The sequence below is a fragment of the Fomitopsis serialis genome, assembly GCF_022376445.1.
Source record: "Fomitopsis serialis strain Sig1Antser10 chromosome Unknown B0H18scaffold_9, whole genome shotgun sequence".
Taxonomy (NCBI): Eukaryota; Fungi; Basidiomycota; class Agaricomycetes; order Polyporales; family Fomitopsidaceae; genus Fomitopsis; species Fomitopsis serialis.
The window spans coordinates 178,510-200,480 of NW_025954969.1; the positions used below are offsets into that span (position 1 = coordinate 178,510).

The 21,971-nt window shown below is 54.6% G+C and overlaps 9 protein-coding genes across 9 annotated transcripts; 8 read left to right on the forward strand and 1 right to left on the reverse strand.

The window, feature by feature from the left end:
- Window positions 1–1,425: 1,425 nt before the first annotated feature.
- B0H18DRAFT_984631 (histone-fold-containing protein) lies at window positions 1,426–2,268 on the forward strand. The gene is made up of 4 exons (XM_048044683.1): window positions 1,426–1,654; window positions 1,720–1,824; window positions 1,879–2,003; window positions 2,058–2,268. Exons 1-4 carry the CDS (start codon window positions 1,462–1,464, stop codon window positions 2,079–2,081), a joined length of 447 nt encoding a protein of 148 aa, XP_047897550.1. The 5' UTR covers window positions 1,426–1,461; the 3' UTR covers window positions 2,082–2,268.
- Window positions 2,269–2,466: 198 nt separating this feature from the next.
- Window positions 2,467–3,831, forward strand: B0H18DRAFT_671605 (uncharacterized protein). The gene is made up of 7 exons (XM_048039086.1): window positions 2,467–2,522; window positions 2,585–2,981; window positions 3,044–3,175; window positions 3,309–3,340; window positions 3,402–3,540; window positions 3,618–3,632; window positions 3,793–3,831. Exons 2-5 carry the CDS (start codon window positions 2,628–2,630, stop codon window positions 3,538–3,540), a joined length of 657 nt encoding a protein of 218 aa, XP_047897551.1. The 5' UTR covers window positions 2,467–2,522; window positions 2,585–2,627; the 3' UTR covers window positions 3,618–3,632; window positions 3,793–3,831.
- B0H18DRAFT_671532 (uncharacterized protein) lies at window positions 3,501–4,849 on the forward strand. Its single transcript, XM_048039084.1, has 4 exons — window positions 3,501–3,540; window positions 3,618–4,163; window positions 4,220–4,390; window positions 4,443–4,849. The coding sequence occupies exons 2-4, from the start codon at window positions 3,810–3,812 to the stop codon at window positions 4,518–4,520; spliced, it is 603 nt and encodes a 200-aa protein (XP_047897552.1). The 5' UTR covers window positions 3,501–3,540; window positions 3,618–3,809; the 3' UTR covers window positions 4,521–4,849.
- An 80-nt stretch (window positions 4,850–4,929) lies between these two features.
- Window positions 4,930–5,671, forward strand: B0H18DRAFT_671594 (uncharacterized protein). Its single transcript, XM_048039085.1, has 3 exons — window positions 4,930–5,045; window positions 5,159–5,603; window positions 5,670–5,671. Exon 2 carries the CDS (start codon window positions 5,159–5,161, stop codon window positions 5,591–5,593), a length of 435 nt encoding a protein of 144 aa, XP_047897553.1. The 5' UTR covers window positions 4,930–5,045; the 3' UTR covers window positions 5,594–5,603; window positions 5,670–5,671.
- Window positions 5,672–6,427: 756 nt separating this feature from the next.
- On the forward strand, window positions 6,428–8,664 carry B0H18DRAFT_928613 (uncharacterized protein). The gene is made up of 6 exons (XM_048041675.1): window positions 6,428–6,778; window positions 6,835–7,261; window positions 7,308–7,511; window positions 7,560–7,876; window positions 7,926–8,553; window positions 8,611–8,664. The coding sequence occupies exons 1-5, from the start codon at window positions 6,506–6,508 to the stop codon at window positions 8,202–8,204; spliced, it is 1,500 nt and encodes a 499-aa protein (XP_047897554.1). The 5' UTR covers window positions 6,428–6,505; the 3' UTR covers window positions 8,205–8,553; window positions 8,611–8,664.
- A 224-nt stretch (window positions 8,665–8,888) lies between these two features.
- On the forward strand, window positions 8,889–13,600 carry B0H18DRAFT_984643 (WD40 repeat-like protein). The gene is made up of 22 exons (XM_048044684.1): window positions 8,889–9,091; window positions 9,152–9,292; window positions 9,351–9,398; window positions 9,457–9,514; window positions 9,574–9,598; window positions 9,651–10,037; window positions 10,086–10,116; window positions 10,179–10,286; window positions 10,342–10,573; window positions 10,624–10,753; window positions 10,803–11,659; window positions 11,718–11,751; window positions 11,807–11,868; window positions 11,921–11,981; window positions 12,042–12,114; window positions 12,174–12,211; window positions 12,264–12,278; window positions 12,329–12,476; window positions 12,536–12,566; window positions 12,618–12,699; window positions 12,750–12,900; window positions 12,952–13,600. The coding sequence occupies exons 1-22, from the start codon at window positions 9,082–9,084 to the stop codon at window positions 13,350–13,352; spliced, it is 3,123 nt and encodes a 1,040-aa protein (XP_047897555.1). The 5' UTR covers window positions 8,889–9,081; the 3' UTR covers window positions 13,353–13,600.
- Window positions 13,601–15,371, forward strand: B0H18DRAFT_984649 (aspartate kinase homoserine dehydrogenase). The gene is made up of 5 exons (XM_048044685.1): window positions 13,601–13,710; window positions 13,769–14,315; window positions 14,376–14,501; window positions 14,557–14,858; window positions 14,913–15,371. Exons 2-5 carry the CDS (start codon window positions 13,791–13,793, stop codon window positions 15,076–15,078), a joined length of 1,119 nt encoding a protein of 372 aa, XP_047897556.1. The 5' UTR covers window positions 13,601–13,710; window positions 13,769–13,790; the 3' UTR covers window positions 15,079–15,371.
- A 2,044-nt stretch (window positions 15,372–17,415) lies between these two features.
- Window positions 17,416–20,764, forward strand: B0H18DRAFT_871083 (HECT-like ubiquitin-conjugating enzyme-binding-domain-containing protein; the record flags this gene model as incomplete). Its single annotated transcript, XM_048040140.1, has 6 exons — window positions 17,416–18,447; window positions 18,500–18,962; window positions 19,017–19,648; window positions 20,083–20,225; window positions 20,279–20,536; window positions 20,602–20,764. 6 exons carry the CDS (start codon window positions 17,416–17,418, stop codon window positions 20,762–20,764), a joined length of 2,691 nt encoding a protein of 896 aa, XP_047897557.1.
- A 429-nt stretch (window positions 20,765–21,193) lies between these two features.
- Window positions 21,194–21,752, reverse strand: B0H18DRAFT_838976 (histone-fold-containing protein; the record flags this gene model as incomplete). The annotated part of the gene is made up of 4 exons (XM_048039474.1): window positions 21,194–21,244; window positions 21,297–21,363; window positions 21,416–21,545; window positions 21,599–21,752. Coding segments are annotated over 4 exons (402 nt in total), but the record flags the coding sequence as incomplete, so codon positions are not given.
- Between the last annotated feature and the right edge of the window lie 219 nt (window positions 21,753–21,971).

The following is a 21,971-nucleotide window of genomic DNA, read 5'->3' on the forward strand; positions in this document are numbered from 1 at the left end:
CCATTCTTTGTGAACGTCCAGCCGGGCGTATCACGGTGCGTCCCTGGACCCGATCCGGATGTGGACGCAGTGTGGCCTTACGGTTGAAGACGACATCACATCTAGTCGACATCACGCTGCCAGATCTAGAGCTGCAGTCCACACGGACTTGTAAACTCATAAGTATTAAAGCTTAAAGCACAAAGCGTGCGGGACACGACGATCCCGGCGCGGCGGACCTCGACGCGAGGCGAGGAAATGCATGTTCGGGGCAGTGAGACTGCCCTATGCGGTCTCGAAGCCACACACTTCGGCAGACGTTGTGGGAGGAGTGGCAATTGACCCGGGAAAATCACGGGCGAAACGGGGGACGATCACATTGCAGAAATCGACAACGGAGGTCTCGCTTTGCTAGGCTACAATGGTATGATTCACCGCTCATGTCCTGGATGATAAGTTTTAGTTTGATCCCGGGCCTCTGGACTCTGTGTTCAGTAGTCACTGTAGAATGACTGAGCGATCCAAGCAGTACCTTTAGGATCACTGCCTTAGAAAAGGTACGCCACCTAAGGGCGAAGCGAACACATCACGGTACACACTGAATGGTTCCGAGAGACTACTAGATGTCAGCCTGGTACATACGTCTCACCGATGGACTACACTGACCTGCGTGCACAGTGGCTGCCGCTCGTTGCGACCGCTCGGCTCGACGACACCCTGTCGTCTCCCAGGTTCCGCTACTTGGAGCTAGTCATTATTCGAGTCTCCAGTGAACCACTTCTACGCCAAGGAAGGAAATCCCCGTTCAAGACGGATGGCATTCGAGGAGGCACAATGGAGAGCCGAGAAGCTACTCACCGTATTGTCAAAGTTGACCTCTCGTGAGTTCCCAAGATTATGTTGGCAATGGTCGTCGCAGCGCTCATGCGATACTGTACGGCCAGTGCATACACTATGCAGCGTGTATGGGGACATCCTGCGTATGCGATACGATACCCGGATACATTCACCAGACTCACGTATATATATTGAACTTCGACCGGCGATAGGCCACAATGGCATCATTTACTGTGCATTTCCTGCATGGTAAGTTTCAGTTCGATCCTCTGGAGTCTGTGTTTAATACCCACCTTTCTCTTGGCCTACTACGGGCATATGTACTTACAGCACTTCAATATGGCGTTTGTGTAAAATGTCGACGGCGAACCGGATGTACTCACGGGATGTCTGCTACGTATTCCTCGCCCTCAATGTATGAGGGTTGCGAGAATAAGGGTCATTTGCTCCTGTTCGAGACTACGAAACTTGAAGTCAACGTCGGTGCCAAATGTGGGTGGCCAGGACAAACGTCACGCAAGTGACATGAACCAGTGAGGATTGAGTCACGCTAGATAAGCAACAGCAACGCGGCGAAGCCACCAGTTCACCTCTGCTTGCGACTGTCATCTCGGTGAACCCAGCCCTCCAGTGACTTGAGGCAGCATGGCACCGAAACCTGCATCCACCGCTGGCAAGGCCCCCGCGTCCACCGCGTCGAAGGCACCGGCCAAAACCACTTCGGAGGGTGTCAAGTCGGCGAAGAAGAGCACCAAGCCAGCCGCCGCATCTGGAGACGACACGAAGAAACGCAGACGCAAGGCGCGTAAGGAGACGTACTCGTCGTACATCTACAAGGGTGAGTATGTTAAGGGTAGCTTCTCAATCGTCACGCTCAATGAATCGTCTTGCTGTGCACTTCAGTGCTCAAGCAGGTGCACCCGGATACTGGTATCTCCAACAAGGCGATGGCTATCTTGAACTCCTTCGTGAATGATATATTCGAACGCATTGCCACTGAGGCGTCCAGTAAGTCGCGTTCCGTGATATACCTGTGGCGTTCTCAATGACCGTATTCGACAGAGCTTGCTTCTTACTCGAAGAAGTCGACCATCTCCTCTCGGGAGATCCAGACTTCGGTCCGTCTTATTCTCCCGGGTGAGTTGGCTAAACATGCTATCTCGGAGGGCACCAAGTCTGTGACCAAGGTACGTTGTCGGATGATGTGGCGTACCTAACGGCTGAGCTGAGCATTTCGTCAGTTCTCGAGTGCCGGCGCGAAGTAAAACAATACGCAGTCGGCAGTGTCAGAGTGGTGGGTTTTTACGTGTATAACATAGGCCGTCGTTGTTGTATTGTATGTGTATGTGTCTCTGTACTCGTTGTGTCGCCGTTTTGTCCCCCTGTCTGCAGACATAAGTACTGCAAGTGGGCCCAACAGGTCGTCGATGCCAGTGGCGCATCAGCTTCTTTGTGAGTCCCTGAACACGTTCCTGCGTCTCGTCGGTCTATGCCCATGAGCTTCCGTAGGGATGCCCCAAGTTTCGACTTGTTCAAGCTTTTGAATTCCATCTAATGATGGTCATTGCTTGGGGAGGGGTGGCTGCATCACCCAGGTGAGCGTAGAGGAGACCATATCTATATCCCGGTAGCTCTTGATATCCGTCTATGATGCCTCCGTGCTGAGCCTTAAGAATTCTGTGCATAAGGCATTGACATCAAGCGCGGTACGTGTTGCATTCGTCGGATCATCGTGTCAATGGGTTGTCATTCATTCCGCGAAGGTCAGGGCGCAATATGATCGTGCCTTGCGCGTGAAGCTCTCACACAAGATGTCGCCCACATATTTTCCGTTATACTGGACCGGTCATACATCTCAGGCCTCAGGTACCGGACCCATTGCCAAGAAACGTTTGCATACGCGCTCTCGACATAAAATGCTGGATACCCTATTGACACGACGCAGTCCTGCAATGACCTCTGAATCCGCGGTGATGGATGGACGTTGTATCAGGACTAGCCCCAAGCCCGCGTTGGCGCACACTTCAGTCTGGATCGAGTATACAGTCGCTGCAGCGCTCGGTGGCGGCGCCAGTATTATGAAGACCGCACCGCTCTATCATCATAGACTCTATGTGCCACAGCGAGCAACCTCCTTTACACCCGCGGTCCAGGTTCAAGATCCGGTGTGTGTCTGAGCACGTTCTTTGAATGCAGAGGACAAGTACTGACAGTGGCGCACTAAAAGTGCTGCCTGAGCTGTTGTGAATCACTAAGTGATCTGTGGTGCAGCGGGCGCGGTGAGGACCGAGTAAATCACTCGGTTGGCTATGTGTGGTTTGCTAACTGTAGGAGTGAAACGCCCTACTGTCAGTACAAGGTGACTCAGGTAAGCGTCAGGGTAGCGATCGCTACTAAAGATGTTCTCTGCTTTCCATTGATCTGTGGCGCTCAAGCTACACCATGCCTATGAGGCAATGCGCTGGATTTTACCAGTAATAATCCCCTTTCAGCACACCGTACGGCGGAGAAAACGGGTAACGAAGTGACTTCACGCGTTGTTCGCCTCCCAGACTTCCGTAATTATTGATACTACTGTTGTACAGCCATAGGACACCCAGAACGGTCTTGAAACGACTTCTAATAAAGCCGAACTATCCAAGCCGACGTGAGACACGTTCTCCGAGCGATATTTCTCATGCCTTGAGGAACAGGACTCATCTGCCTCGCAGGGTCTGTAATTAGGTGCGAGTCCGAATATCTCGTGCGCTTTCCACTCAGGCTGACGTCCCTTTTATGCTCAATTGACACTGGCATCCAAGGTCTTGGCCCGACAGGTGTGTGACGCCGCGTTTTTGGCTTCTGTCATCGGACATACGGGGACGGCGACAGTACACTTGACAGCGCTGGCCAGTGTCCAATTTGTGCCTGGCTTTCCCTGTGTAGTCGCGGTGCATGCTGATCGGCGTGGTCCTGGCGCATAACGACAATGTCGAGCGCGGTCTGGTGAACCGATGCCCTATTCAGTGCAGGGGTACAAAAGGGGACCATGTCGAGGACTCGAACGCCAGCATCCTCCCCTCCCTGGATCATTTCCTACACAGTTCATAATGTTCAAACATACCAGCCTCATCGCGCTCGCTGCCCTCGCGGTTGCTGCCTTTGCCTCCCCCGAGCCTTGGCACGGCATCGTGCCTCCTCTTCACCGCCGTCTGACCGGCCAGAACGTCGCGTTCTCCTGCTACGGCGGGGGTGGCGACTGCGAGTGTCCGACCGACCTGACCGGTGACAGCAATGGCGTCCTGATCAACGTCTACCCCGGCTACCAGTGCGCCTACGCCGGCGGTGCTTGCACCTGGGACGACAAGGTGGGCAGCATGCGAGATTTTCCTATGTGTCGCTGACGACGAACGCGGCTGTGCAGACCGGTGCCCTGCAGAATACCGCCCAGACTAATTGCCCGGCCTCCGCGCCCTGCAGCACCACCAGCGGCTGCCAGTGCCCCACCGACAACAACGGCGACGCCGGCGTCTTGATCAACCAGTTCACCGGCTACCAGTGCGCGTACGTCCATGGCGCCTGCACCTGGGACTACGTGAGTGCAGCCTCCTTGATTTGCTGTCGCCGTACTGAGACATTCTACCTAGACCGGCGCTCTGCAGAACACCGCCCAGACCAACTGCCCGACGACCGCACAGTGCGCGCAGTTGGCCGGAGATTCTTGAGCCATAGCAAGTCGTGACATGCTGATGCACGTCTCACGTTTTGTAGTTTGTTTCTTGGGTTCTGCGGGGCGATATGCTTGCTTGCTCATGGGTTGTATGTCGTGTAATCTGGGTAATGAGCGAAGTTAGACTCGATATCCTCGGGCTTTCCTTGTGATGTCAATGTTACTGTGAGGTGCACTATATATGATATCGTCATAGGACGTTCAAAAGGGGCAAGCTGCCTGCCAATATTCGCAAGTTTGGCCCGACCGTGACTGTCGTCTGTAAATTACCTTGCGACTAGCAAGGTCTCTTCGGGGGTCTGAATTCGTCGTGGGAAATTTCCGGTTTTTTTGGCCTTGTTTGTTCCACCTCCAAACCCGGACAGACAGCGCTTAGCCATGCTACTGCCCTCAGGCTGAGGCTCCCCATACCGAACTGTCGACGAAAAAAGGTGTACATGAGCTCTTTACTGCCCTATGAAGACGTAGACCATCGCGTAGACCATCGCGGGAGCCATTGGTCTAGTACCAGAGGAATAAGGTCTGCGTGAGCAGTGAGTAACCTTACATGAGTGCGACTCTCGCGATGGCCTAATATTAGCAACATAATACACTATTTTCATGCACAACGAACGCTGAACGCTACGCGAACAGATGTCCGCAACCACTGCAACACCGCCGCAGGCCCCTATCCCAGTAGAGCAAGAGACACGACCATGGCCCTACGACACGGCGCGCTCAACTGGGACCTCATGCACGCGGCTTCTCGCCGCCATCCTCGCCACAGGCACGCTCACCACGGTTGCCAGCGGGCCCGGCTCGAACTTCCGTGGCGTCGAGGAGCACATCTGCGGCGTCGAGAGGTGGCTGGACGCGGAGGACCGCACGCTCAAGAGCCTCGTGTTCTGGGTGTACCCTGAAGGCATATCGGGGCCATACCACGAGATGGAGGATGGACAGGTGAAGGAGCACGGGTTGTTGGTGACTATTGAGCGGGGGGTGAAGGTGGCGGATATGCTGAAGGCGGTGAAGGGCGCGTTTGTGGAGGAGGGCACGGTGCATGTGCACGTCCGAGTCCCTGCTGTTTGAAGAGTTGATGGTACACCGAATCAATACTCTGGGAACCCGATTTTCGAGTGCTGACATGTGCCTCGCTATTCTACAGATATTCAGTATCTTCAGTGCAATGACACCTCACCTAGCAGCTCTCTCTTCATCCTGACAGTGACGGCGAATGGACCTGCACTCATGGTTCGAGCGGAGGGCATGTAGGTTGTGCTTGGCAATGGAATAGAAGGTGAGCTCGTTAGTGTATGCGTATCCGAGGATCTCAGTCCGTCTTTCATGTCACTTTCGCTGCCATCCTCCATCAATCCGGCGATGTACACAAGACACGAACTTGAGTGTATGCTCCGGTGCAGGCTGCCGTATTCCCTCTTCTCCCTCTCGATGCATCCCTCCACCTTTTGATAATTGACTACTCTCACTTCTCGCGCACCTGATGTTCTCCATACATAATTTGTCATAGCTACTACTCTACTCTATGTGTTGTACACCACGAACATTTGCCCATGCATTTTTTGTCTCGCCTCCTCCTCTCCAACCGTTCGTCCTCCTGTTACCTGTAGTAGGTACCGGTACTCGTCATGAGCGCCTTGGAATACAGCGAGCACGGGAAGACATTCCTTAGTCGCAAGGTACACGACCGGCGCCCGCGCCGGCGCCACTCGCGTACCATTGACAGTACGATTACATAGTATATAGACTGCAAATATTCTTTTGTCAAGTACTTAGTCGCAATTCTAAATTATTTATCCTACTGTATTGCCATCAACAATGGTAACTTACGTGAGACAATAGACGATACCGACCAGTAAGTAATTACTTACGGCGAACACTATTGGCATACTGTAACTGAGCCGCCAAGTGTCGGTGTGCGTTCCGCGCTCGCACAGGCTCGCACTCATATAGCGCAGCTGACCGACGTGCAGGCCGGCCACGATGTCGGACAGCAGTCACCTCCTTGGCCCAAGCCCTCGACCATCTCTGGACAGTCAACGGTCCTCTTTCTCCCTTCTGCCAAATGGCACAAACGGCAACACAGACGGAGCAGGGCACGATGACGAGGAAGACCTCGATCCAATTCAACGGCTGCAGCGTGAGCTCGAGCGCACTAAGGAGGAGAAGGAAACGCTCGCAGGGCAGTACCGCAACCTCCTGTCGAAGCTGACGACGATGCGGACGACACTCGGGAACAAGCTCAAGCAGGATGCCGTACGTACCCTACCACCTCTCACACACCCGCACGGTTACGAGTCGCCCTTGCATAGGAAGAACTCGACCGGCAGAATGAGCTTGTGCAGCAGCTGACTGCGCAGACCGAAGACCTCACCATGACGGTTGAAACACTAAAGTCCGAGCTCGTTGCTTCGAACGAGGAGGTGGAGCGTGCGTCGCGAGAACTCGAGGCGATGCGCAGTCGGGCACTGCAGGACAACGCGCAGGAGGCGTACATGCGCGAGCGCGAGCTGCGAGAGACGCAGACAGAGCTCGAGCAATGTCGGATGGAGCGAGACGAGTGGGAGCAGAAAGCGCTGCAGGAGCATGTATCTGCGGATGAGGCCCGGACTATGCTGGCGAATCTACGAAGAGAGCTTGAGGTCGAGCGTACGACACGAGAGATGTCAGCTGCAGAGCTGGCTGTTGAGCGGGAGAAGTGCGTCAACTTGCAGTCGGTGTTGGAGGATTTCCAGGCGGGTAAGCTGATCAGGCTCCCAGTGTGGCTGCTATTGAACCTGAACAGCGAAGGATCATGACTTGAAGCAAGCAACCAAGGAATATGAAGCCCAGATAGATCATATTACACAGTCACTAGCCGAATACAAGAGCCGTGCACTGAACGCCGAGCTCCAGCTGCAGGAGTCGTCGACGAGCAATTCGCGGACACAAGAGTTGGAGAGGGAGGTGAAGGAAAAGCAACTGCTCATTGGAAAGCTTCGGCATGAAGGTAGGCACAACGCCTATTGCGCTAGCCTACGTCTGATCATTGAGATAGGTGTGATCATGAACGAGCATCTCATGGAAGCCCTTCGTCGCCTGCGGCAGTCTTCAACGGACACGAATGTGGACAGGAGACTGGTCACGAACGTGCTGTCATCCTTCCTTAATACTCCTAGAGGCGACCCAAAACGCTTCGAGATGCTCTCGCTCCTTGCGACTATTCTCTCTTGGACAGATGACGAGCGGGAACGAGCAGGTCTTCAGCGCAAAGGCGGGCCAGCGCCTGCTATGTCCGCGGTGGCAGGGTTCTTCAGCCGCGGGTCGCCCACAAGAACGAGGAACCTCGAGCTCGAAAAGACCGACGAGACAGAGGTAGGTCTGATGACCCTTTGTCTGCTATCGTACTGACCGTTCGTTTTAGTCATTTTCTCGCTTATGGGTCGAATTTCTCCTCACTGAAGCAACCTCGGGCGAAGAGGCGCGCTCCAGTTCCTCATCACCCATGAAATCCCCGCGAAACAACTCCCTCCCGAACTCGCCCACACGTAGCACACACCGCCAGCCAAGCCTCCTCTCCCCGCCTGAGCTCAGAGGTACGAAACGTCTACCGTCGTTTACGAGCGCGGCGATGGCGAGTAGCCCGAACTTGGTGCTGCAGCCCCCTCCACAAGGCAAGGGGAAGGAGAGAGCGGATTCTTGATTTGCTTTGGAGTTTTCACTTGGACATATTTATTTCTAGTCTGTACAGTCTTCAAGTTATAGCCGGTAATTACATGTTCCAGGAGCATTGCAGGAAACACACAAGTACGCATTTCTAATCCATCAACCGTCTTACTGCACCGTTACAGGTCGTTCAGTGAGTTTCATGCCGTTGTAGAGTATGACATGCGCGTTCTCTTCTCGTGACGGTGACTGTACACGGCGGTGCTCGCAGAACTCTACAGTACGCCAGCCTCAAGCCAGGTTAACTTTGGGCATCGAACATGCGTTCGGAAGAGGTTCTCCACCGGCGAATAGACTTTGCTCTTACAGTTCAGAATCTGATTCGCGTAAGTACATACTCATTGCACATGCCCGCGTACTGAGCAGCGCCGGCATAATCAAAGCATAAAACACCGCTGACCTATTGATACGCTGATCAACGGAAGTAAGTAGCGCCGCGCATCTAGTAAGTAAGTATGTGGCTCCATCAACTTGAAGGCTTCATTGCAGAAGCCGGATGTGATTCGTCTACGCAAAACAAAATAATCAGTCCGGAAAATGGCATGTTATCCCCGACATGAGGTTGCATCAGGCATGAGGCGTCCAGGCCGCGACCTGGCCGGTATCGCTGAAGTACCTCTGTGATAGCCGCCTTCAATGCGTTGAGCTTCCCTTCCCTTCCGGAAGGCGTACGGTCAGCACGATACCCGTCTCTTATACTAGGACCTTCGCCCCCCCCACTTCACTTTCCTCCGGGAACGACACTTGTACGACTTACACGACGACTCTGCGACGTTCGATTTTGCTCAGGTTGTCCACAAACGTTGCTTCATAAAACCGAGGCTGGCATATCTCTCCGAGAATAGTGATGAAGCATGGTGCGAGGTGAGCATCGCCGATATTGACCAACTGCAGGGTTGTCACCAGACTACGTGTATCCCATAGGCATACCGCACTCTATCGAAGCCGCCGCTCTTCCGAACGCAGACCCGCACGTCGATGCAGGTCACTCGAAGCGGAAACAGACTCTTTTGAGTTTGCTGGATGCATTGCATGAATTAACGAAGGATGACGATTTGGCGTCGCGTGAGTGATGGTCGTTGACGCGGGAACAAGTGGAGAGCTTATAAGTGCGCTATAACAGCTGTTTTGAACAATGACCGACCTAACTTTGAGGACGACCGAGATGTCCGTAAGTTGTGCTCGTGGCCGACGTATGGCCACACAAGTAATGCGTCGTTGCTTTACAGCCACCGTGGATGAGCATATCCAGAAAGTGGGTGCGGATGCCTTCAGCAAATTCGAGAGGTACGACTTCGTACGTACCGGATCAGAGATGTGCGAACTGACCCATACATCTCATTCAGGCGCATGACCAACCTGGACCGTGAGGTACGCATGCCAGAGGTGATCGATACCTGTCGACATTGACACGTACTCGCAGCTACGCAACTTCGCCAACGCTGCCCGTCAACTAGGAAGCTCTGTCGGTATCCTGTCGTCATCCGTGCACTTGCGAGAGCGATTGGCGCAGCTTCTCTGGCTCTTCCGCGAAAATGCGGCCGACCTCTTCCCACGCAAAGTCAAACGACAGTCTCGCGAATCCCTCGTGGATACTGCCTTACAAGCTGCACTCAAGCGCAGACGCCATAAGGCACCGTCGCACGCTGTAAATCCGACCGTAGAGGACCTCGATCCGGAGGACTTCCCGGATCAGTTGCAGAGTCTGGCACACGATGTGATGACTTTCTTGGACTGTTTGAACGAGTTCCCGGAGTTCAACGATGAGGCCGTCAATGCGTCCATCCAGTCCCTCGAGTGTGATCTGAAGGTAGGTTTGCTGAGCGGCTGATGAAGGCGGATGCTCACCGTGCTCTAGTACTGGGCGTCTTGCTTGAAAACATATGAAGGTAATTGTGCCGCCTTATCGGAAGATTAGTGGCTCCCAGGTACTGACGTCTCATATCCGCAGGCCAATTTAGGTATCCAGCGGTACAGAGGTATCTGCATGATCTGACCTCGGAGATGGGCGAGCACTTAGACAACATCACCGCTGCATTGTCTGTCTTCATTGAGATCGGTAAATCCGTCAGCTGCCCCACAGCATCTTCAATTCGACTGACGCCGCTTCCCAGGTGTGCCGACAATCCGTTTTGCGCAGGAACATGCAAGTCAGAATCTGCTTAACCTGAGTACCGTCGCCACATTCTTCAGCGCAGTCACCGCAACGACCATGCAGTTTTCATTCAATATGACTGAAGGAGCTCTCGCTAAGGCAGTGAACTGCTTCTGGTTTATTTCGCTTGTGTTCAGTATACAGGCAGCTGTTAACAGTCTTCTCGGGTTGACTTGGAAGCAAGCTATGTAGTGCGTGATGTGCTTTCTCCTACCACTAGCGTTGTCTCACTCAGGTATAGTCGTTCGCCTGGCCACCGTGTTCCCTGGTGGGTCCTCATCTGGATCAAGCGGTCACCATTGGTCTTTCTTGTTGCATCTGTCGCTTGCTTCTCCATGGGTCTGGTGCTCTTCGGATATTCGTCTGGGCAGGTGCGTGCGGTGTAAACGTCGTTCACCCGTAGTCTCACCAAGTATGCAGGATCGCGTTACAACGACTCTCACGTCCGTCTTCTCGGCGCTCAGCTGCATCGGCCTCGCCGCCGTGTCCACCTGGTTCATCTCCGAGCGGATGATCTTCACGAAGCACAAGGGCCAAAAATGGCTCGCGGACGTGCTCTCCGAAACGAGGATACAGATATTCTCTACCCCGGGAATCAAGTGGATCATCTACGAGCCCCGTGCTCTTGCCTGGCGGATCGGCAGGCATACCAGGGAAGCCAGTCAATGGATAACGCGCCACTGCCGCATTGCGAGCGACAGCATCTCGCGCATGAGTGCGCGAACGTTGCGGCGCGTTGACACGATGTCGTCGTCCATGGAGAAGGACCAAGAAGACGGGACGGCGGAGACGTTGCCCTCTGCGCACAGCCCGGAACCGATCTCGCCGCTGCGTATGCGCCAGTCTAACTCCACCGGGCCCCTGCTCCCCATCGCGGAAGTGCGATCGTCGAATTTCGGGTCCTCGGACAATCTGGAAGCGGCTACGACGATGAGCAACGCGAGCACTGCGGTGTTGAATGCTCCGCCTCCCTCGGGGAAGGCGCGCTTCGTGAGCGCTGTACATTCGGTCATGATGCTGCGCCAGGCGGCCTCGCCGATGCCCTTCGGACTAAGCCTCCCGCCACGGACCCCGACGAGAGGACGAACGGGCTCGACTGACGGCCCGATGGTGCGGAGTATGTCCGCAGAGCCGAATGGCATGATGCGGGCGTCGCGGGTCGCTGCACTGGTGCCGAAGCTGAAGGCGCTGGAGACTACGCAGGACTTCGCTGCGCACCAAGCACTCGTACGACATCTGCAGTTTTCGCCGAATGGAAAGTTTTTGGCGACATCGAGGTAGATGTCCGCGATATCTTTAGGTGAAAGCTGAGCTAAACTCAGGTTGCACTGCTAGCTGGGACAGGACTTCCGTGATCTTCAAAGTTGGCGTGCGTGCTCTGATCGCGATGCGCGGTGTATTCACGAACTAATCAAGATGTGTAGGACCCTTTCGCGGCGCACCGTATTCTTGCTCAGCCTCAAGGATTCGTTGGCCAGGTCGCTTGGTAATATTCTGCGGGCCTTCAAGTGACATCGATTCTGATGATATCACATCAGGTCTCCTAATGGTACTATATTACTCACAAAGCTGAACCGCGGCGTGAAGGTGTGGAATGAGGTGAGTCAAGGCTCGTTGCATTTGTTGGATTTCTGGACGTACGGTTGATCCATCCTCCAGGATGGTGTATGCAAGAAGACCATTGATCGTCGGAAGAACGTCCAGTCAATAGCTTGGCTACCTGGTGGCGAAGGTAGGCGACTAAGACACTAACTGTCTTGTAGTTGGTGAACACCTTTTGTCACTACTCAGGTTTCCTATCGGTGGAAGGCAGTGATGTTGTCAAGCTGGTAAGTCTGCGGACCGCTCCGCTTTCGGGTCCGTACTAAAAGTGATGCAAAGGATCTCAATGGTCAAGTATGTGATATATCTGACTTCAAGCGAAACGATAACTGATGAACGTGCAGGTACTAGACACGTATCACTTCGACCGTATGGTGCTGCACGACGTGGCAGTTACTCAAGACTGCCAGCGTATGTTATGCGTAGGGACCCTCATGGCATCGCGCGATGGATTGCATCCCAGTAAGTCTCGGGCGGAAAAACAGATTATAGGTACGGATGTCCATTGCGATCGTCACGACTGGCATGGCCTAACCACGCGACACGTGTAGCCTTCAACCTGGATAAAAAGGACATCGAGAAGTAAGCCTCAGTGGGATTATCCGCTAGTCTGAGGCTGATACGACATTGCAGTCGAGTACCTGTTCTGCATGATGTACGTGATATCACTCTGGCTCGTGACGACCAAGTTGCCCTTGTCAGCTACGAAAACAAGGTATGCTTGGTAGCCCCCGCTTAGTCCTCTGATCCTAATGGGCTCTGTAGGCACCCCCACAACTCTGGAAACTGGACTTGGTCAAAGACACTGCTCGGTTATCTCTGCGACACACGTACATGCCCAAGGTAACTGTCGACTTCGCCGGGCCTAGTTACTTCGGTGGCAAGAATGACCAGCTGGTGCTTTGTGCTGGAAAAGGTCCGAAATTAGTTGAGCTCACTCGTAGTTCCTCGCTCACGTTGGTTGCAGCGGGAGATATACACATCTGGGATCGTGAATCGGCGGCCTTACTCCATCACGTCCGTGCACAAGCCTTGGGAGGCGACTTGACCTGCATAGCCTGGAACGCCGCTGTGGAGCCCTTCATGTTCGCCACGGGAAGCCACGACGGAGGCGTGCGCATCTGGACCACTCCGCCGAATTACCCCACCATCAGCGTCACGGAAAGCACCCCTGGAAGCTACGCGAACTCTACCAATGGGAACACCCCACGGACTGGCACGCCCTCGCTTTATGACATCGAGCAGCAGACGGGCAGCCCTGACGCCGAGCAACCAAGTTTCATACCGGAACAGTTCTTACAGGCCGCCGTTCAAAATGGAGCTACGAGCACAAGATTGGGGGAACGAAAAGCAGTGACGTTTGAATGACCACGACGAACCCACGCTGCATCTACACGACTCGAATCATAGAGCTGCAATGCATCCTTGTACTTATACATATGTATTATATCACGCCCTCCACGCATTTTACTACTCACGCTCCATGTTCGCATGCACTTGCTGTCCCAGGTTGCTTTCTTCTCTCACCACGCACCAGCGGCTTTGATATTCAAATTCGTCAAATTCGTTATGACATCCAATCGGAGATCGATCTGACTTGACCCGATTTTGACTTGACCATCCGCTCCATTTCTTGTCCATGTATCAGCACTGTGTTGTGACTGGGCGGCGCGACAGACTGTAATTGATCTCACCAGAGTGCAGCCACAGCACGTCTACTCAACAGGTATCTTCTTATCTGTTATAATGCTTCCAACTGACCGGTACTAAGTGTCGTTCCGCAGAAAACACGATACACACTCGACCATGACGGTACAAGCGATTGTATCCTCCAGTCCGAAGGTGCTGCGCATCGCCGTAGTTGGCGTCGGTCTTGTCGGCGGGGAGTTCATCAACCAGCTTCTCAAGTTCCCCACCCCAAACCCCTTCCGGATCGTCGCCCTCACCTCCTCCAAAACCACGCTCTACTCCCCGGATGGCCTGAGCATCACGGCGAATGACTGGAAGCAAAGCCTCGCACAGTCCGGCCTGAAACCCGATTTACCGTTCCTCGTGCGCGAGCTGTCGGCGCTCGTGAAGCCCGGCCAGGACGTCGTGCTCGTTGACAACACCTCGTCGAACGCGGTGGCTGCGCTCTATCCGCAGTTCTTGCGGTCGGGCGTGCACGTCATCACGCCGAACAAGAAGGCGTTTTCTGCGGAGCTGTCGCTCTATGAGAGCATCCTCGCGGCGAGCTTGGAGAGCGGCGCGAAGTTCTTCAACGAGGCGACTGTCGGTGCTGGCCTGCCGATCATCTCTACTCTGAAGGACCTCGTGGCTACTGGTGACCAGGTGGGATTGAACTTAGATTGACTTGACAGCACGGGTATCATGAATGTGATGCTTTATCAGGTTCTCAAGATCGAAGGCGTATTCTCTGGCACCATGAGTTACATCTTTAACGAATTCTCGACCGGCCATGAGAGCGGCCCAAGCTTCTCGTCAGTCGTCAAGATTGCGAGGGAGAAGGGCTACACGGTAGGTCTGGAAGATGTTGAACAAAATTTGCGGCTAGACTGAAAGCCTGTTCAAGGAACCTCACCCTGCAGACGACCTCAACGGCGCTGATGTCGCCCGGAAATTGACCATTCTCTCCCGATACATTCCATCCTTGCGATCCGCACTGCCCGAGGGATACCAGTCCGTCAGCACAAAATCCCTCGTTCCTGCGGAGCTGGAGAGCATCGACACAGGGGACGAGTTCATGCGCCGGCTGCCCGAGTTCGACAACCACTTCAACAAGATGCGCGCCGACGCAGCGAAGGAGAACAAGGTGCTCCGGTTCGCAGGCGTGATTGACGTCGCCTCGGGGACTATCAAGGCAGATCTCGAAAAGTGCGGTTACCCCCGGACTACAGTCTCCTCTTTTTCGCTGACGTCTTCGTGCAGGTACCCGGTCACGCATCCGTTTGCAACAGCTCTGGGAGGCTCCGACAACATCGTCATGTTCTACACGGCGCGGTATGGGGCGAGGCCCTTGGTTGTCCAGGGCGCTGGTGCAGGAGCAGCGGTTACTGCCATGGGTGTCATGGGCGATCTACTGAGACTGGTGTAGGAGATTTGGTAACTGGGGCCATCAAAAGAAAGACACGAGAATTTAACGTCAATAACCTCGCGACTTATTGACACACGCGCACGGCGAGCACGACATAAGACATACTAGGCGGCCACTACTCCTGAATCAGCTTTAGCCAGGTCTTTTGATCTCTCTCGTTTCAGACATTCGCCGAGGACCCTAGAGTGCACGGACCGCTCCTGAAAACAGCCCCATGCGTGGGACCCTCCTCGACGCTCTAGCAGCGACCCGCCAGTACTTATACGTGCTCGTGCTCCCTATATCCTCATTACGTTGGGTAACAGGGCCCACAGAAAGAAAAGCCGAAAATGAACACAGTATCATGAAGTCGATGCCGCAACTTGAAGTCGTTGCGGAGGAGTAAACCGGCTGCGACACGCGCGGGACGTTACCATTACAAACGTACTTTCCTGTTCTTTGGCTCGTCTCCTCCCGGTCCGAATCTTCGCACACCATGTGCTCGTCTGTCTGTGCGATGGCCATCGCGCTTCTGTGACGTTCTGTCTCCGAGTCTTCGCGCGTTCGTCTCTCGTCCTCGTCCCATTGAGTAGTATCTCACGCCCGTCTTACTGCAAGTTATCGTCTTTGTTGACGAACTCTTGACTGGCAGATGTCGTACGAACCCCGACTTCACTTCAATTCCATGACGACCGACTCTACCGGTGCGCTGGCGATGACCTGGAAGGCCGCGACGTGGACCGGCAGGGCGAGACGAGCGCCGTGGAGCTTGTAGTGCTGCACCTGTTCGCGAGCTGTCAAACTTGTACGTACCGAGACAAGGGTACGTTGTTCGAACTTTCAAGCTCATTCTCCATCTGCTCAATGCGCTCCTTTTCGGTGACGTGCATTCCTTTCCTGTCAAACGATCGCTCGTCTTTCAGCATCAATTCAACCATCATTTGACTTCACGCCTTCTTTGGAAGCTTCACCTGTTTTCGTTTTCGAACGTCGCTCTCCACCTATCTTTTTCTCTGTCAATTTCTGAGAGTTCTCTCTCGTAGTTCCAGAACTTCTCGCATGTACTTATAGCGGACCTGGTCGCCTGTCTAGATCTGTATCAAATCCCTCCCTCCTCGACTTTCGTGCTCGCTCGACGCTTGGACGCAGGACCAACGCAGGTCTCCGGGCGAGTTCAGTCTGGGCGCTTAGCCGCCAAGAAGTTGCGCACGGCGGCGTGCACCGACTTGAACTTCGTGTGATATCGTGTCATCGATAAACGGTAAGTAATGAGTTACAGCTGGTTCCGAGTCAGTGTTGCGAGACCCTTCCAGAAGAAGTGTGCACAGGCAGATGTGGTCGGGTCCTGGGGCCCTAACATGATATTCTTCGTAAAAAGCCCCGTTTATTATTCAGGTTACCGAATGATTCCGATCATCTGGCACCTAACATTGGATGGTAGCCAATCAGAAGCCATGCTCTTCAATGTTAGGGGCCACAACATACGGAACTTTCGATACCCTTGATAGCGTCAACGCACCTTCCTTCGCAATTCCTTTGCGGTAGTGTCGACCTGATTAATATTGCTCGACTAGAACGACAAGCCCGCCGCGGGGAAGGCAATTGCCGCAATCAAGATCCCATTCGCAGAATTTGAATTGAGGTTAATTGAGCGCAATTGGGAATCTTGGCAAACATATGTAAGCCAGGAAAGGCAGACATCAAATTGGACTGATTTCTGCTGCCGTTCGCGACCTCTGTTCCAGTCAAACTCCCAACTGGCAACAAATATCGCGACACCGCTTTTCGACATTGCATTTGATTCATCTCGAGGCTGCTTTAAAGCCACCATCCTCTCATCGTCCGAGAGATCACTCGTTTTCACCGCCTCTCGTCCATGGCGACCCTCGTCCGTACCCAGACCGCCCCGCCGGCCTCCTCCTCCGACACGACAGAAATCGACTCGCGTCAGCGATATTGGGACGATCTGCAGAGGAGCGTTCCGGCTCCATTTCCTACCCTTGCTGAGAGGGAGCAGGAGCAACTCCTGCAAGAACTTGCGTCCGAATCACTACAACTGGATCCTTGGCAACCTGCCGTGCCACAAAATGTGGCTCCACAAGACGACAGCCTTGCGACTAACACGCGGACACAAGAGATGATGCAGGTGACGGGCCCATCGGTACTGGGCGAGGTGCGACATGGCGAATTTCTCTCCGTGAGTTCAATGTTAACGTTTGGCGTGCAGCTACTGACGCGTTGCAGGAGGACGTAATGCCCTCCATTTTTCATGTACAGAACTCATGTATAACGACCCTCAACGATCTACTTTCCAACACACCCCAATGGCGACCCATTATACCAGACCGCCGACATTCTATGCCCCCGCGCTCGCCAGCATCGCCCGGCCTCAGCGCCCAGCCCTCGTCTTCTCTACACACCCTTGTCATGAACGTTCGTGCCTTGGACTCGGAGGGGCACAATGCACCCTCGTCCTCTACGGCGACCGACGACACTGCACTCACTCGCGAGCTGCAAGCACGCGTCAGCCGATTGACAGACTCGGACGTCTTCTCCCCGCGGGATGCTGTCCTTGTCCGTAGGCTCGCATCGTTGATTGGACATTTCCACCACCTCGCCGCGACGCAGCCATCAAGTACCACACCTACGTTGACGCGCGTTGCCTCTTGGGGGCACGGTGCGCCATCCAGCGCTCCTGCAGACCCAATCGCCGCTCTGGGTCGCGAATTAAGTGATCTGCGGCTTGCCAGAGATGCCAGCGCCTCGACATCGCGCGTGGTATCTCCCGTACAGCAGGTTGAGGACACACTATTATGGGCCCAAGTAGACGAAGAACTCGAAGAAGTGCTGTCACTATGTCGCTCGAGAACCGCTCTTCCACCGGGAGAGCAGCCACCCGACTACGAAGCTGCGTGGTACGATGTCGACATGGAAGGCGAAGGTCTTCCGCAGTACGAAGCAGGGGCGTCCGCATTACGGGAACCATTACAAAAGGCGGCGGGCACTTCCAAAGCCTCCCTCGCAGCCATGGATACGGCGAGCATCCTCGAGCGCGGGAGCTCCGCAGCGCTCAACGAGAAGATGCGCATGGACCTCGAGGCGGTCACCCTCGCAATCGACCGATTGTACCTCGTCGCGCCGCAGCTGCATGACCAGCGCGTGGAGCTGAAGAAGAGCAAGGTGGAGGAGATGGAAAAGGCGAGTCGCGGCGGGGCATCGGCGCGCAAGGGGAAGCAGCGCGCCAAGGAGCCTAGCGATGCACAGGAGCTTGAGAGAATGGTGGACCTTATCGGGAGGGCATCCGAGCGCAAGATCCCAAACCAGTCGGTCGTGCTGGAGGGCGGGTTGCAGATGAGGCTCGAGCGGGCGAGACAGCGAGATGTGGAGAAGGTGCGGCATGCACAGCAATACAGCGGCTCAACTAACGTGTCGTGCGGGCTAGCGAGACGCATTCGTCGAACACCTCCTCAAGCATGCTGATGAAGGCAGACTGCATTCACAAGATGCCGTGCTGACACCGCCCGGGAGCACACCGAGGATGAAGGGTAAAGATCCTGAAGCACTCCTGTCACTGCCCGAGTTCATGCGCGAGGCTATCCCTGAGCCTGTCCAACTAAAGATGCAGATGGAGAACCCGACTGCGCTGCTTACCCTACCTGAGTTTGTCAAGGAGCCGATACCGAACGGGTTGGACCCCTCACCACCGCCTGCACCTCCGAGGCGAAAGAACTCGCTGAGCAAGAGTGTGCGGAGTAGGAGTATGTCTGCACCACCACTGGCGTGGCTGCTGTCTTCGTCGAGGTCGTCATCGCCTACGACCACCTCGCCCACAGAGTCGAAGAAGTCGAGAGCGTCCAGGATGCGGAGGGTCGGGTCCTCGGTTGCGATCGTGCCTGCGTTGCAGGGTGAGTGCTTTGCCACCATTGACTCTTGACAGTGTTTAAATGAGAGGTTCGTAGAAAATCTCCAAGTCACGTACGTCGCGGAGTACCACGAGAGCCTGCAGCATGTGCTGGTTTTTTTGAGCGTAGCGGGTCTCACTCCTGGCGTGAACCTGGAAGCAGAGGTCGTGCCTGCAGCCCAAGTCCCAGGGAAGGCGGGCGAGGGGTACGAGTATCTCCTGCTCAAATGCGGGCTTAGCACGTCACCGTTCCTCCGGCTTCCCGCACGGGTCGCTCCGGGCAAGAAGGACGTGCAACCCGCAGGTCAGCACTTCCAGGTCAAACTCTCCGTTTCGAGCGGACCTACGAATGGTGCCTCGACGTCCGTGCACAGCGCGCTGATGGATGCATCGCGCCTCTCCACAATGCGCCCGACGGGTTACGTCTGCGCGTCGTGCTCGCTCCCGCTCGTGCACGCATCCCAGGTGCAGGATTATCGCGACCTGCCCTCTGAGCACTGGGCGGAGCTCGTGGACGCGTGGATGTGCCATTCGGACCAAAAGCTCCATGAGCAAGTCACGAAGCACTCGACAGAGGGCTTCTGGCCGACTGAGGGACATGCGCTGGTCGGCGGAAGCTATATCCTGTTTGAGCAATCGGCGATGTATTCGCATAACCTATATTCTGTCGATCCCGTGGACGACACTAAGGTGAGTTTCTGCGCTTCTCAATATCCTGTGGCATCAGTTGGTTGGTGGAAGGACAGAAAGAAGGTCGACGTTGGGTCATCTACCAACGGTTGTCGTGCTCACGCGCTGATTGGCATGTCGTGCGCCAGTCGAAGCCCTTGCAGGTTTTGGCTGCGTCTCGGGGTATCTGGTCGGTGCGCGGGTCGGTGACAGGACACAGTCCTTTGGCTGATACAAAACGTCCGAGATGGACGGCGCGTTGCGCCGGTCGCTTGCTTAACAACTCTCGTGTTACTGAGGTCTACGTCTCGGGAGCTACATGCGAGAGCATATTTTCATTGATCTTGATCCTTTTGTCGCTGTTCTTTTTCCTGTTACCATCTTTAAACCTTGGAGCATTCTGTCTTCCCTCTTTTTTCTTTTTTTCTTAATTGCTGAAGAAAATCTCCTCACAGCATGGTGATGATTGGGTGCGGGTACGCTGCATATGCGGATCTCTCGTTGGACGTCGCAGGGAGCACCAACCTGTTGGTGGGGCGCCCTACATGGCATATAGGCTAGCCAAGTACGCTATCCGGCCACTCAGCCCATCGCAAGAGTAAGCTCACAAGATTTCGCTCACCAATATCCCCTAATATACATCTGTTCCAGACCTCTTAGGATACCACTGTCAGCATTTGTCGCAGAGGACATGAACGAGTTCGTACATGCCCACGCGACGTATCGATTCGTCATCCTTGACGAGGAAGAGGAGCGGCCGCGATTGCTGGTCTGGCTCTTCAAGCCGAGCATGCGCATGGCGTATGCGACACCCACGGAGTACGTCATGCCCAAGAACGCAACGATCCATGCAGCGAAGGTCCTTTTCAACATCCTTAGGCCGTCTGCGGTGTACTCCGATCTACAATCGTACGTCGTCTCCCGAAGCTATTGCTTATTACGTGGCGTGCCGACATTAACGGTGCATCGTGTAGTGTTTTGAATAAGTACCCGGGCTTCCCGCAGGCGGAGCACCTGTACTATCCGCGCGATATCTGCAGGCGGCTCGCGGGCGTGCTCAAGGAAAGCAACACAGCGTACCCAGAAGGCATGCGCACCATGACCGGCCTGGATGTCGGTTGGTTGCAGCGTGCATAGACGCGATACCCTCCACTTTGCTCTTGTATCCTGCACTCCGCGTAACAGAGGTTAGCCGTAGATGTGTGGACTGATTTGTTGTGATTCATGTCGGAGTTGTACTAGACCCTGGGAACGGCTAGACATTTCTCTGTCCGTCTGTACTGCATCTCCTTCATGTAGCGCCGCGTGGAGTATTGATTCAAGACTACTGGATGCATCCAAGTATCTCTTTAATGTGTTGGTGACCAGTTTGACTTTGGACACATAGACTCAGTCGACGCCATCACTTCAGCTTATGTATACCACGGCTTATATACCCCACCGCCCTCGTCTACGAGGCGACAACCGTATCATGCAACTAGGATGCGTCGAGTAGAACCACGAATAGAAAGAATAAGATAGGATGCAATACAATACAAGTGATACAACAGGAGGAACCCGAGACGTCTAAACCTCCTGGCTGTCCTTCTTGCCTTTCTGTGTCTTCGTAGGCAAGAGCTGTCGACAACGCATTAGCAATGTTTCCCAAACTTGACTGAAGACAATCTACCTCAGGGTTGATGTGTGGTACAACACCACCTTGCGAGATGATCACGTCACCAAGGAGCTTGTGCAGCCTGACACAGCTTGTCAGAGAAAAGTGAAAACTGGTGAGGTTCAAGTACTCACTCCTCGTCATTCCGGATAGCAAGTTGAAGGTGTCGAGGGATGATACGCTGCTTCTTGTTGTCCCGAGCCGCGTTTCCCGCAAGTTCGAGGATCTCGGCTGCAAGGTACTCGAGAACGGCGGCGAGGTATACTGAGAATCAAGTCAGCTATAAGATGCAATCCAGCAAAGTCAAGGCAGTTTACCAGGTGCGCCAGCTCCCACACGCTGTGCGTAGTTGCCCCGCTTAAGGAGACGATGCACACGACCGACGGGGAACTGAAGACCGGCCTTCGCAGAGCGCGACTGAGTCTTGCCAGTGGATTCGCCGGCGGCCTTGCCGGACTTGGACTTTCCGCTCGTCTTGCCAGACATTGTAAAAAGTAGTAAAGTTGGTTGATGGGAGAGTTTGGGGCTGAGTGGGCGCGAGCTTGAGGGTGGCGAGTTGCAGTGTTAGGGCGAGGCTGAACGGGGGGCGCCTGTATTTATACTCGGAGGCGCCTGCAGCCACAGACGCGGTGCGCGCCTGCACGTGATGGCTGTTGAACGCCGTTCAACAAAATAAGGTTCAGCGCGTCG